A 15,138-nucleotide genomic window follows, 5' to 3' on the forward strand; every position below is an offset into this window, starting at 1 on the left:
AAATTCTTACCCTCTCCTCTACCTGTGTCCCCCCTTCTCCACTTGCTTCTACCAGCTGCTGTTCTTGAGTTAGATTCTGAGTTCTTGCCATCTACGTTTTCCCCATTTGGCTGACACCATTGTTTACATTTCCTCTGACCACTTAGAGAAAGTAAGGACAGGACATTTTGAAAAGTAAATGCAATCAGAGAGTCTATGACGTGAAAACTTGACCAAGGCCACTGATTATAAGGGGCCTTGGAGTCATCTACTCCACCCACCTGGGCAGGACTAAATGTCCCCAAAGTCTAAGCTTACTCAATAAACTGCACCTGTGCATCTGCTCTTCTGGGGCAGTTCTTCCTCATATCTAACCATAATATTTCACATCATTGTACAACCCTGCTTCTTCTTTTGCCCTCAGCAGAGAGCAGAACTTGAGTAACCAACAATGGGGTTACTGAACTCTCCTCTACCTTCCAAGCCCCAGAGCTGTCACTCAGAGCCCAACCCCCAAGAGATGCAGCCACAGTCCCCAGGTCATCAACTGGGCTTCTTCAGGGGAAGAAAGCAGAGATTTAAAAAACCCCAAGACAGCAGAAATCCCTTAAGCATGGGAATATGACCACAGAGTTCCAGGCTTCCTGTTCTGTAACACAAAGAGAGGGTAGGTTTCTCGGGATGTCCAAAAAGATGGGCAACTGAGAAGCAGCCACCAGTGGGCTTCTCTTTTCCTGAACTTGTAGTGTGACCAACGCTGGCACAGTGACAGGAATCTGAAGCCTTTGATAGGAGAGAGATGAGAGTCAGATAGGACAACAGCTCGCTACTTACATTGCAAAGGTTCCCCATTCACCATCCACTGGACAGTGGGTTTGGGGTTTCCGTTGGCTCGACACACCAGTCTCCCATCCTCGCCAGGAGCCAGGATAAGGTTCTTGGGTTCATCCAGCCAGTAGGGAGCAGCTGGAAGACAAGACAGGCACAGGCAGGGGAGTTAGATGGCATGGGACAGGCAGAAGAAACCAAGCAGTCTCCCTCTAGTGTGGCAGGAGCCCCTGAGTCCCAGCACCAGGCGCTCACCACCTGCCCCAGGGCTTGTCCTCACAGGGATAACTTGGTCCAGCCTGTATCTGGCTGGCTTGGCTGCACAGATGCTGATCTGTCTATTTTGAATTCACAGAACAATAGTTCTAAACTGGGGCTGCTCATTAGAATCCCCTGAAGAGCTTTTTTAAAAAAAGGGACGCTAGGACCTGTCTCAGACCTACTAAATCAGAATCTTCACAGGAGGCCTGGGTGCAAATGCTTTTCGAGGTCACTAGTGTCTGCGGTGTGCATCCGATGGCTCCACTGCCAGGGAAGGTGGTAAAGCGGGCACCGTGCTGGTCCCTCTGGATCTGTGTTTTGCAAGATCAGACCCTTTAGGAAAAGTCTTATATTCATTCCTTTATGCACGGAACTTTGGTTAGAGTAGTTTTTTTTTTTTTTTTTAGATGGAGTCTCGCTCTGTCTCCCAGGCTGGAGTGCAGGGGCACGATCTCAGCTCACTGCAACCTCCACCTCCCAGGTTCAAGCAATTCTCCTGCCTCAGTCTTCCGAGTAGTTGGGATTACAGGCACACCCTACCATGCCCAGCTAATTTTTGTAATTTTAGTAGAGATGGGGTTTCACCATGTTGGCCAGGATGGTCTTGATCTCCTGATCTCGTGATCTGCCCGCCTTGGCCTCCCAAAGTGCTGGGATTACAGATGTGAGGCACCGCACCTGGCTAGAGCAGTTCTTAGCTGGCCACCTCATTCAATTGATTGGACAATTTTGTGAATATGTGGAAATGTGGGTTTTTCTGAGAAGTGAGCCTTTCAGATCAGATTCTTAAAGATCTTGATACCCAACCCCCACCCCCTAAAGTCTAAGAACTCCCTAATTTGTGTATGGTGCTGAAACCAAGGTCACAAGATCAATCGACCATGTGCTAAGAAAGTTCCTGTACTCTGGTCTCAGACATCATCATCTCAACCATCCGTGCAGTCCCAGGCCAAACAGTGACCAGTGCAGCCTGCCACACATGGCTGGGACCCATGGCGACATGCGCTCTGGTGCCTGCAATCACTCAGGTGGGCCCTCTTTGCTTTGGGGGTTAGGAAGGGATTTTAAAAAATAATTTTGGCCATAAGCACTCCCCAGTTTTAAAAAGCAGCACAGCATCATGCACAGGTACACAGACAGCACGGGCTCACGCGACACATCACGAACGGGAATGCAAAACGAAAGGAAAAAAGAAGGCTCTGGGAATGATTCCAATGGGCCGTGGGAGGAAATTCACCTGCTGAGGGAGCGTTGGCACCAAGGAGAGTTGGGTGATGGTCAGGGTGGATCTCCTTCCCTTAATACCCTCTGCCCCATGCACGGGCATGCACACACCCTCTCACGTCCAGTGAGTGACACCATCCATAGCAGATCGCCATAGCCACTGGCCAGTGGGCTGGAAGTCTCCCCCACTCACTCTGTCCCCAACCACCCTCAGAGGGAAGGGTGGGCATGGTGTTCAGGGTTGGCAAAATAATCAGAATGAGAAATACACACAACGTACCCTTTACTCTCACCGAGATCGTGTGCCGGATGCTGCCCATCTTGTTGGAGGCCAGGCAGAAATATTCCCCGGAGTCTTCCTCAGAGACATTGGTGATACGCAGGGCCTTATTAAAGTTCTCAAACTTGGCCTTGTCAGATGGGAGGTCCCCACCTTTCTTGTACCATGCGATGTCTGGTGTTGGGCTAGGAGAGGCGCCAAGCAGGAAACAAAGAAGTTATCACCAAACATGGCCCTTCTCCTCTTCTATAGAGCTGGGGACACCCAGGTGGCCTAAAAGTATACTTGGGCCCAGGGGATGCATGTCCTCTAAGAGCTGATCTTTCCTGTACAGAGGAGGATGCTCAGCCACAGAGAACCTGAAGGTTTAGCTAACGTCCCGCGAGATTCTAACGCATATACGGGATGCCTAATCACCTTTCCTCATTATCCAAAACAGAGATGGCCAGAATGGGATGGAGATGACTATGGTTTGCAACACCCTGCTCACTAGGGCCTGTTTGCTTCTCTTTACGCTGTGCTACTGGTATGCACTAAATGTGGCATTAACAAGATCATGAACAAGCTCCCATCCCCATCCTCCTGGAGGGTGGCTAGAAGAGGGGCTGCAAACTGCACATACACCCCAGAGGCGATGCATTCCAGCAGAAGGTCCATGCCACGAAGCACCATCTGGCTGCTCGCAGTGCCCTGGGGATACATGAAGCTGGGTGTTCTTTCTGCAACTCCTCGGGCTGAAACAGGAGAGAACAAACTCCTGTGAGCCTCCTTCCAGAAGGCAGACCCCGCTAGGCCAATGCTGTCAGGCTAGAAAGAAATGGCATCACCGCCCCTGCCGGATCCTCCCAGCTGAAACCACCCCAAGGACTTGGGCCTCATTAAGTGAGGTGTGTTAGGAAGCTCAGGGCTCCTTAGCCCCACCAGCATGAGGGAGAGGAGCTCTAGGTTCTGAAAGGATCTGCCTGGAGGAGCCCAGCTTCCCTCAGGTTCAGGGAATCTCCCCTTCCCTGAAACGGGGAGGGGCTATCTGAGCAGTGCGAGATCTACTCCCGAGCAGCTTGTGTTGGGATCCCAGAGGCCACTGTGTGGCCCCCAGAGCAGGCCATCTCAGCAGCGGTCCTTCTCCCCAGGCAGGGATCTGGAAGCAGAGAAGGCATGTACTGGGGCCACAGGACAGACAACCTGCTCTTTGGGACCCTGAAAACAAGGTGCTGGGATGGAGTCACAAAGCCTGCACAAACAATCAGAAATGCAGGGGGAGTTATTAATGGCTTAGCAAAGACATGGAGAGAATTAATGAGCAGAGATGACAGGAAATCACTCTGGGGCCAAGACCATTCTGCCTCCTCACTAATGACTTGGGAAGACGGCTAGGGAGGGGAATAGTAATTACATGTGAGTTGCTTGGGGAGGGGGTGAGAGAAAAGTGGCTGCCAAGTTGGAGGAGGTGATCTATAATTCAACTAGGCCGGAACAGTCATGGGTCTGAAATCAATGAGATTCATACTGGTCTTGAAGGCCAGGTGGCTCGCAGAGATTGGCATTTTCAGGATGGTTGTTTCTCTGTCGAAGGGTTGTGCCAGCATGGATCCACCCATGACAGAGTGAATCCCACCTTCCCCGAGCCTCACCTCTTCCCCCAGAGCTCTTCGTATAGCTCTAGGGGAATGGGTAAGACGGAAGGGAAAAGAATAAGAATTTTCCATCCGGAAACCCCAAGGCAAAAGGGAAACTGGAGGAAGTACCCCCTGGCCAAGGTGTACGATCATACACAAGAATGGCTAAAAACAAAAATAGAAGCTGAGTCCACCCATGGGTTTAACGGAGTCTTAGACTCAGCTGGACAAGGGAGAGGTGGAGGGAAGGCAGGGCTGCCAGGAGCTGGGAGGCCTCAGAGACGCCTGGGGTGAGGATGAAGACGGTTGTCCAGGGTTTAATGGGTGAATCGGTGCTGGTAGAGTGAGGACAGAGTGCGGGGGCACTTTATCCCCATGTAACTGGTGCTTCCTAAAGGAGCTTGCTGGGTTCGCTGGGGCCTGGCTGCACCAGTGGGGCTCCTGTTCTGGGGCACTCAACTCTCTCCCTTGGTACCAGTGGAGTGCAATTCATAGAGTTTGCTTCTATTTTATCTTTTTGTCAAAAGAAGAAAGGATGAAACATGTGCAGAGGGTAACTAGGCTGATGGTACAATACACAGTATACAGCAAATGCTCAACAAAGGTTTATGAGGGGAATGGATTGAAGGGGAAGAAGAGAACAAAAAATAAGGCAGCAATTTAACTCATATTATTTCTCTTTCTGTAGATGCCTCATCTGTCCCACCAGCACACACATTACAGTAGTGACTACTGAAGGGGTTAATCCATTATGTGGTTAATTGGTTATCATCTATATCTATAACTCTTGTAGCATCCAATTCTCAGTACCAAGGAAGCCTGACACCAACAGCTTCCTCCCGCCCACCGTCACGGAATCACCAAAACAACCAAGACACAGGGGCACTATGAGAAAAGGAGATTCTAGGGCAGAAGGCTCTGTTGTCAGGTTGGTGAATCCGTCGAGAGCTGGGAACCCTGGGATTATGTGGAAGAGATCCCAGCTCAGTCATCATACTCCTTCCACACCGGGACGAAATCTGCAGAAACCAATCTGTGACCCTATGGACATTTAATTTACACCATAACATGTGACACCACGAGCACACACAACCCAGCAAAGCAATAATGATGGGAAGGAGGAAAATTTAGCACAGAGTCCCGCTGTGGGTGCCTTGACATGCTGTAACTGTCACTATAAAAAGGTTATAGCAATATTGCGTTTGTGGGATGTGGGCTAGCAACAATAGAATTATCCTAAAGAAAGAGAAGCTACTGGAAAAAAGCCAAAGTTCAAAAAAAGGGAAGAGCATCCTAAAAGCCAGAGGTCATAATCAGGGCCATCATTCAGTGAACGTTTGCTAGGGACCATGCACTGTGCTGACAGCTCCAACCACACCACCATTTATGCTTAATCCTCACAGCAAACCTGGAGGGTTGTATCCCCATTTTCAGCAGAGGCAACTGAGGCTCAGTGAAGTCAACAGACTTGCCCAAGGTTACAAGCTAGTTATGTTTTTGATTACGTGCCATTTAGCACCAAAAACTTGTGCTTTCCACCCACTCTACATTGCCTCTCTGTCTAAAGATGGGCATCCCACTTGTTCCTACTTCTGACAGTCAGCTTCAGGAATATCTTTCTTATTCAAACCAAAGAAAACTCAAGGGCAAAAGAGGTAAAGGAGAAAGATATTTTTGCCTTGGTGAGGTGCTCTGGTGAAACTCTTCCACTATGTTTTACTATTCTCACTATCTCAGCTAAGATCCCATCTCTCCTCAGTGGCTATTAAAAAACTCAGGCCCAAGGTGGAGAAAAAGAAGCTGAGGAGGGAATTCAGCAGCTCTGAAGGCACCTCAGTTGGATTCTTAAAGGCATGGAAACTTGAAGAAGATTTGGGGGACACGATATCATTAAGGAATGAGATGGATGGCCCTAAAGGAAAGGTTATGAAGAAATACAGTCAATTGCAGCAGGAGGAACTCATATGAAAATTTAGGAAGGATAATATAGCTGGTGGCTTTGAGAGCCACTGTTCTCAAAGAGGGTGCCTAATTTCCTTCCCTGCAGAAGTAGAGACAGGAAAACTCTAAGACAACAGTGATTACTAGATGAAACTCTAAATGGTGGCAGACGACTGTCTCATCTTATCATGGGACACCCTCTTTCATCATGGAGGCAGGAGTCCCTGGAGAGTATTAGTTATTTGCCCTGATCTTCAGAGTGGGGTCTGCCCTAATGCCTGATCAAACTCAGAGTTCATACGCTAAAGCTCATATCTGTGTGGATTCAGGAAGAGCTTCCCTCACAGGCCCATTTGACTTCTTGCCCAGGGACAGCCAGTCCTCTCCTGCTCTCGTAAGCTGTGGCTCAGAGTGGGCTCATGGGTTTCTGGGGGAATATGGTCAGCGAGCAGACAACAGATGACAATGCCTTGATCATGCTGGCCTTAAAGGTCCAATGAAAAACGCCTCTTGATCATCTCTTTGGAGGAAACACCAAGACTGCTGACAATCTTAGTTGCCCCCCTCTGTCAAGTGCTATGTGTTAACAGGACAAGATAGTTCAATGAATCAGACGTATCTGAGGACCTCTGCCAAAAACAGCTTTTAGGAGCATCTGGATCCTACATCCAGACCACTTTGCTGCTTTTGATTCTCAGAATTGAGAACCAGAGACTCATGGGGCCAGATTCTTGGCATCTCATCCACCTCTCTCACTCTAGGAATGGCTGACCAAACAACCCCAGAAGATAGGAAAAACTCTTTGTCTAGTAATATTTGATACCTTTCAGTGCCAGGAAATTTCTCCTGTAAGTCTAACCCAAATCCCATATGCCATAGTTGGAACTTTTCTTCTTATGCAGTTCTCAGCACAGCTGAGGATCTGAACAGCTTTTGTCTCTCTGGTCTGCCCTACAATTTCTCCCTCTATGGTACTTTCTTCCTATAATTGCGCCTGCTTTTCTTCCCCTTGGCTTCTCTTTAAGTTCTCTGTGTCCTTCTTAATTTCAGAAACATAGAAGAACTATCCAGGATACAGTCAACACTAAACCATTCCCTTTAAAACCAATAATGGGTAACATTTGTTAAGTATCGAGAATGTGCCCAACACATACTAGGAACCACAAGCACATTATCCTGTTTAATCTTCACAACAATCCTATGAGACAGGTAATACACCCATTTGGCAGATGAGAACATTAAAGTTCTGAGACTAAATGACTTACCCAGCATCACTCAATGGTATGTCCCGGACCTTGGATTTAATTCAAGGCAGTCTACCTCAGAGCACACACTCTTAACCACCTCCTTAATCTCCTCACCTGGGTGAACCCTAAGTGGTAAGTTACAATCTCAGACCAGATTCTCCTGCCACTCAGCAGGTCAGGGGGCACCTGGCAACGTTCAGAGGATACCAATCCACTCTAGAAATCACTAAAACAAAATAGAAGTATGGTGTAGCCCTCCTGCTACAAAAGGGACATGCCATATTTCAGAGCCAAACAGATGCACTGGGCACTTTTCACCAAGTCTCTCTGTCCAGATGCCTGCACTCCAGAAAGAAGTCATCCTCCTTCCTTCCTTTTCCCTTTGATATCTTGCTAGAAGCATCAGCCTAGCTGCCTTGTGTTCAAAATATGTCTCCCTTTGACTTTATATCCTTTCCAGCAGCTTTATACTTGGGTCAACTCCATCCTACCCTGGATTGAGGACAAGGGGTCAATCTCCACATAAACTCTTGTAAGCTTTGCTTGTTTCCTAGTCCTGGATGGGTCTCATAACTCCCACTCATTCTCGTGCAAGAATAGTTTCATCAACGGTCACCAACTGGTTTAGGTGACCAGAATCACTCGAACTTATTCCACTGATGAAACAACTCTATGCGTATGTTGCCTGCATGACTTATCTTACATAAAGTGAGGAACTTAGACCAGATGGTCTCTAAGGGACCTTCTGGCTCTGATACACTCTGGCTTACAGAATACTTCCTATAACAGATTACCTGGAATCTAATTTAGAACAAGGCCCATTCCATACCAGGGCTCCGGGGCTCTTAACACAATAGTGGAGATGGCCCCATTATCTTGAAAACAAACAATGCTTAGAATCCAACAAAGGTCCCCTGATTCCTTGGGTAGTAAATCTCTTTGGCAGGATCTCAGTGTGGTTCTAGCTGCTTGGTGCCAAGTTAGAGCCTTTGCCTCTCTCCCTGACTCCCGCTCCCTCATCCCATCCCCTACTCCAGTCACTCATCATCCTTTATATTAGCACATCGCAGTGCAGACACTTCCTATCTGTTTCAGCCCACAGTGATGTCCCTTGGAGACCTGCAGCCTCAGCTTCTGAGGCATAACTAATGATGGGGGCCAGCTGCCTCACCAGAGCCAGCAAATGATGGTGCCTCTGGCTGCTCAGGGAAAATAACACATATTTGAGCCATGGTGAGGGGTAACTCAGGTGTGGAAACAGCCAATTACCTTATTAATCAGACTGAGCAACCAGCTGTGTGATGAGTTAGAACCATGCCTCACTGTAATTGTTCCACATCTCGCAAGTGTGGACTGGTGGGCAGTGGATTTGCATACACTACCAGAGGAGGGGAGAGGCCCAGGTGAGAGGGTACAGTGGATGGTTTCACCTCATTTATACTCATCTTGAAAGAGAACTCAGAGCTGGGCTCTTACTCCTATTGCCCAGATGGATTTTAAAGAGACATGGGACCTTGCTGTGAAATGGTACTCCCAGTAACTAAGGTGAGATTACAACGCAGGCAATTCCTATCTAGACACATAAGAGTTAACTGAACATACTAACAAGCTTTCTGTGTTCTTTCAACTACCAATAGGAACCAGACTTCCTGTTTCCTCTTCACTATGGAACTCACCTATTCTAAGATATTCTCCATCCGTCCATCCCTGATTCCTAAGCTTCTACTTTTCAGTAAAAGTTTCTGCTTTTCAAGAAGTGTTTTTGAAGTCCTACCCTGGTTTGAACAACTTGTTGAGAATTCAGCAACTTCAGGCATGCCTGTTAGAGGAGACCACACCACCAGGTGGGCCACCTCAAACCCCCACACTGCCTCCTGGCAGGCAGCCTTCTGGAGGTGTCACCTTGGCACCCTGGCTGGGCCAGCTGCCACCCAGCAGGAGTTAATGACGTGGTATCAGTCAAGTTAGGCAAACTGGGGTTAGCACAGGCAAGGTTACTCCCAAGGTTACCGCTGCGACTCACCACTGTACATGTCAGGGTGGTTTCTTAAGGACGAGTCATTATAAGGGTGGTCTGTAATAAACAAAAGAGGGTGAGCAAACAGGAGGCCACGGAGAAGTCACAGAGGCATAAACGGGGAGAGAAAAAACAAATGCAAAGCCACAAAAACAACCGAGGAGGGCAGCAGTGGTCTTTTGCAAAGGAAAGACACGGCATATTTGGAAAGGCAACACGCTCAGTGAAGAACAAGCAACACAAAACAGCCCACAAAAGGAGAAAAAAAAAAAGGTTAAATCCTGCAAAAGAAGGCAATAATAAAATAATGGTTTTTTTTAAATTAAAGAAATTAGGTTTGAACTTTAATTATTTGGTCCTGCTATATTTTCAAACAAATGAGAGAAGGATTAGTGGTGTCCTGTAGCCGTCTTTTGAACAACTCCTTCTTATCAAAATCCTCAGTTCCCAGGACTCTGGGTCAGGCCAGCTCTTGGAGCAGCTAAAGAGAAAGGAGTGTTAGTGAGCTCCGGGGAAGAGCAAAGTCCTGCCTGGGCAGAAGCTAAGCTGCAGGGGGTTGGCGGTAAATGGGAGGAGGTCACTGACCAAAAGAGTGGGGCCAAGGGGCCCTGGCCACACCCAGCAACATGTGTCACTGGAGTCTGACCAGGTGGGTACCACTATGATCTTGGAGATGTCTCTGTGGGCAGAAAGCCCTCCTTGTAAGAGGATGCCGGGAGTGGTTCAGTGAGGTGGGGAGAGCATCCCTGAGGTTCAGGCTTTAGAATTTAGAAATGGAGCTTGGGACAGGAGAAAGTGCAAGCTGTGAGTTCTACACTTCAGACTAGGAAAGTCCTGCTGAACATTCTGGAGGTTCGAAGCTCTCTAGACTATGCAGGATTGAAGACATTCCTTATGGAGCAAGATCAGTAGCTTCAGTTCCAATGTTAGGTAATTCAAACTTGTGGCATTTACTCCTTAGTGAGAAAGACATTTCAGAAGAGGACGCATCATCACGCCAGTGGCCTAAAGGAGCTTTTCCCTCTCTACCTCCGGTCCCTCCCAGCGACTGGGTCCAAACTGTGACAGTACTAAAAGGGGGTGGGGTGCAGCTGACTGGAAGCCAAGCAGATGGCCCTGAGGAGCTCAGAACACGATCCAACTGCCTGAGGGACAACAGGGGCTCTGCCAAAACATTTGCATATTTGACGACAGATCCAATCCCATTACAACTAGTTGCAAGAGGTATGAGAGTCCTTTTCTGGGACTGGCATTGCATTGCATCCCAAATCTGCTTACCACCTGGTAGGAAGATTTTCATTATTCAAAACTCTCTCTTAAGATGGGGTTTGTTATAAAGACCCAGCCTGTTTGGGAAGTCTGCTTGGATCCATCTGGAGCTAAAGGCAGGAACTAATCCACAATGCAACGAAGAGATGGGCTGGCCCAAGGGCAGGTTGGGGCTGCAGCTGGTCTCGGGAGGCAACTCTGTTCCTCCCCGGGGGGTGGACGGTGGCAAACACAGATGACGCAGCCCTTCCTTCATGCTCCCATGTCACCAGGTGAAATGCAACCTCTCTCTCTCCAGAGAAGTAGCCCACCCCCAGAACTGACCTCATGGTTTGTGAATTCTGGAGCACATGTGAGAAATTCAGGGAAACTTATTTGACTGCTCCAAGAAGGTCATTTAGACATCAGGGGGAAGAAGGGGTGTGCTCTGGTGTCTGCCTCAGGGAGGACCCTCCTCGCTTACCACAGTTGCCTCTTACTGCATCAGGAGGCACCCAGCACCTGTTACAGCATGGGCAAAGTGGGATGGGCCCAGCTTTGTAGCCCAACTCCACTGCTTATCTTTGACTGCATCCCAGGTTTTAAAAATGATTTCAGATTACCCAGTATTTTGCATTACATACCATTGTCAACTTCCTTCAGTGCAGGTAATAAAAATGGGACATGATAAGATTTATTTCTTCCCAAATGGGCAAACTGTGACAGGAGCGCCTGGTGAGAATAGGGCCTTTGAAGCGGCCCCTGCCTGACTGCTTTGCCTCCAACCCCAGACCTGGTTCTGAAGGTACAAGAGAAAGCCTGTGTCCTCTCCAGACAGGAAAGTAGAGAGAGCACCACTGTGCTATTTTAAGCAACTGTGCCCAATTCTGGGCTGGCTCAGATGCCCAGAACTTGCTCCTAGCCAGAGCTGCCCCTGGGAGAACTCCAGGAAGCTGCTGGGGCTCTGTTCCAATCACCTAGGGGGTTTCTCGCCATTCAGAGGAAAGAGTTTTCAGTGGAATAGAGGACCCAGAAATGAAGCATTAACAAACATTCCTTACTTTTTCTGGTAGAGAAAAGAGTGTTTCTGGAAAGTCCCACTTCAACATGTTGTTTAAATCTCTAACTGCAGAGGAAGTTAGTTAATTCTACAGAGGAAGACTCTTCACCACCTCAATCTCTTGGCCACTGCTCTACTCTGAGTGACAGTGATGGGCTCTGCCCAGGATGGCAGAAGGTCAACTGACTCAGTTCCAAAAGCAGCAGGCTGACTTCCAGCATCATCCGGGCAGGGAGAGAGGGGCCCTGGCGGTGATGCTGATGGCTGTCCAGTCTCAGCTCAGCGAGCATCTTATCTTGTTCTTGACATCCCTGCTCCTCCCCTTGCCAATGCTGTTAGTCCTGTCCTGACTGCTGAGGCCACTTCGAGGTCCTGGGCAGACCACACTGTCCTCCCCAGCCCAGCCAGTTGGCAGGACCAAAGAGACACTGCAGACAAACCAACTTTCTCCTCCAAGGGGTCTCCCTGGGCTCGGGTCAGGACTGAGAAAGCCAGGGACAGGGGAGCAAGCAGAGTGAAGCCAGGTCACCCTGCCAGTAACGCGAGGGGCTTGCTGCAGGTGTTAGGCAACCCTGCCGGCTACCACCTTTGGCAGCCCAGCACCAACGCAGATCAGTGCGTGGGGACACTGCAGAGGCAGGAGGCGGTGATTAGAGGGAGGCAGAATGGAGTTCCAAGACAGAACAGAGAGAGGGAAAAGAAGAAAGAACAAGAAAGAGGGAGGAGAAATAAAGAAGGAAGTGAAAAAGAAAAAGGAAGAAAATGAAAAGGTGAAAGAAAGAAAGAAAGAAAAAAAACCATGAGAAGGGGAAGAAAAAAGGAAGCTGCTTCCTTTTGGATCCACCTCTGTGCCATGGTGAAAATGGAGCATGGGGCTGTGTCAGCTCTCAGGACCACCTGCCTCCATCATCAGCAGGGACGGGGAGGAAGAAACAGAATGCTAATGGTCACACCCCCTACCTGTCCAGAATGAGAAGTGATGTCGCCTGAACCTCTCCTGACCCACATCCACCCGGGGAGCCATTGTCCACCACCTCTGCAGGGGCTCCAGGAAGCCAGGGTCAGCCTATTTTCTCTGACCTTTGCAAACTGCCAGCACCCACATGGTGATCTCTACTGGCCTCCCCGACAATCCTCACTGTCCAGAGCATCAAAAACAACACCCACAGCATGAGCCAGACTAAGGTCTATTCTTTGGGGGGCTCCTTTATGGAAGACGTGTTACAAATCCATGGTGTGCAGCAACATAGAGAACTTCCAACGTCCTGAGTGGGCTGAGACTTTGCAGCAAAAGCTCTAGGCTGCTTTGTCCTTGCCAAAAAGAACATTTCTGACTAAGCTTCTCTCTCTCCTCAAGGGAGAGCCACCAACGCTATAATGGGTCAGGAAATGCTGATTTGCTTTTGTACCAGTCAAACAGAATCAGGGAATAGAAATGAAAACAAATAAAACGAAAACATAAGCCTGCAACTTACAAACATAGCAATTCCATATGGTTCAGCATATACGTATTACAGAATCAAATACAATTTATTTTGGTGTCTCCACTAATTTTCATATTTTCTGCTATTTCTTGTAGAAATAAAGATACCCAAGCAATGAGAAGAAATAAAAGAAATAATCAAGCTGGGTCCGGAGAGGGGTTCTAGATGACCACTGGAAGCAGTGGTTCTCAGACTCTGGGGTGCACTTGAATTACCTGGAGGGCTCATAAAGAACAAAGAGGCTTAGGGCTGTTGAGGTGCAATAGGCTGGTTCTGGGTACGCTGCCAAGTTCTAAGGTGATTCTGATTCCCACCAGAATTTAAGAAGAATTGACTTAGGGTAGGACCAAGTTTAACTCAAGGTTTCACAATCAAGAGAGATCATTTAAGAGCAGCTGAAGTGGCTCAGGCACCATGAGTTGGAAGGATTTCTAGGTCAGCCTCAAGGAGAAGTCTCCCCCTAGACTCAGGTACCTAGGGCTGGGTGGGGTCAGTGGGCTTCTTTCCCTGGCCCACAGCCCCCGGGCAGGGGCCTGCACTTACTGGTGAGGACCTTGAGGGTGAAAGGGTTCTTCTGCTGGATGGTGTGGGTGAAGTGGAAGCGGGCGTTGCAACTGTAGTCGGTCTGCATGTCCTGCAGCATCACGTTGGAGAAGTACAGGTCTCCATTATGGCCCTGAGAGACACGTTTGTCTTGGGTGATGGGCTCCATGGCTATAACAAAACAGAGGTACAGCAGCAGGTTAGTAGTAATAACGTAATCATCACCACTGCAGTCCTGGCGACAGAATACTTTACAGAGGGTCAGGTGGCGACCAGGAGCTTGACATCACTTGGTCTAGTCCTCTCAACTCTGAAGTATGGCTTATTCCCATTTTACAGATCAGAAAGCAGAGGATGTAATACGTTCAGCATTGCAAAGGCAGAGAGGAGAGCAGGAGTTTAGATGTAGACCTGTCTGCCCACCATGTCCATGCTCTGTGGCCACACTTTTCTCTCTCCTATTCACGCCACAAAAGATCTCACTGGCTGTGGGGCCAGCAGAAGGAACACAAGCCTTCAGGTGTTCCCCAAGGCTCAAATTCTCAAGCTAGCAGCGAGAGCACTTTGAGGCCAGGGACCATGATCTGTTCATCTTATGCCCCAGCACCTGTCTTAGGACTCGGCATATAGGAGGCACTCAACTGTCTGCTGAATTAAATGAAATTGAACTTGGCCTTGCTGTATTTAGTAAAAATGTAATCATCAATTATAATATATACCTTTGTTTTTTATCCCTAAGAAGAAAGCACTACTGTGGCACCAAGATGGCTGAATAGGAACAGCTCCAGCCTCCAGCTCCCAGCGTGAGCGACACAGAAGATGGGTGATTTCTGCATTTCCAACTGAGGTACCAGGTTCATCTCATGGGGGTGTGTCGGACAGTGGGTGCAGCCCAACGAGCGAGAGCTGAAGCAGGGCGAGGCATCGCCTCACCCAGGAAGCGCAAGGGGGAAGGGAATTCCCTTTCCTAGCCAAGGGAAACTGTGACACACAACACCTGGAAAATCGGGTCACTCCCACCCTAATACTGTGCTTTACCAAGGGTCTTAGCAAATGGCACACCAGGAGATTATATCCCACGCCTGGCTCAGAGGGTCCCATGCCCACGGAGCCTCCCTCATTGCTAGGACAGTAGTCTGAGATCTAACTGCAAGGCAGCAGTGAGGCTGCGGGAGGGGTGCCCACCATTGCTGATGCTTAAGGAGGTAAACAAAGTGGCCGGGAAGCTTGAACTGGGTGGAAGCCTGCCTCTGTAGACTCCACCTCTGGGGACAGGGCATAGCCAAACAAAAGGAAGCAGAAACCTCTGCAGATGTAAATGTCCCTGTCTTACAGCTTTGAAGAGAGCAGTGGTTCTCCCAGCATGGAGTTTGAGATCTGAGAACGGACAGACTGCCTGCTCAAGTGGGT

The 15,138-nt window shown here is 48.7% G+C and overlaps 1 protein-coding gene across 28 annotated transcripts in view; it reads right to left on the reverse strand.

Moving 5' to 3' along the window:
* Positions 1-15,138, reverse strand: part of NFASC (neurofascin) — a 200,382-nt gene that overhangs the window by 50,525 nt on the left and 134,719 nt on the right. For 21 of the 28 annotated variants that reach the window (XM_031656616.1, XM_031656613.1, XM_031656610.1 and 18 more), the window contains 5 exons: positions 13,729-13,899; positions 9,400-9,450; positions 3,195-3,306; positions 2,573-2,757; positions 814-945 (listed from right to left, as the gene is read on the reverse strand). In XM_031656616.1, the coding sequence (XP_031512476.1) occupies positions 814-945; positions 2,573-2,757; positions 3,195-3,306; positions 9,400-9,450; positions 13,729-13,899 (651 nt within the window). The remainder of the gene's footprint in view (positions 1-813; positions 946-2,572; positions 2,758-3,194; positions 3,307-9,399; positions 9,451-13,728; positions 13,900-15,138) is intronic. The other 7 variants (XM_031656569.1, XM_031656596.1, XM_031656564.1 and 4 more) reach the window with 1 other exon arrangement.

This window comes from Papio anubis, chromosome 1, assembly GCF_008728515.1.
Source record: "Papio anubis isolate 15944 chromosome 1, Panubis1.0, whole genome shotgun sequence".
Classification (NCBI taxonomy): Eukaryota; Metazoa; Chordata; class Mammalia; order Primates; family Cercopithecidae; genus Papio; species Papio anubis.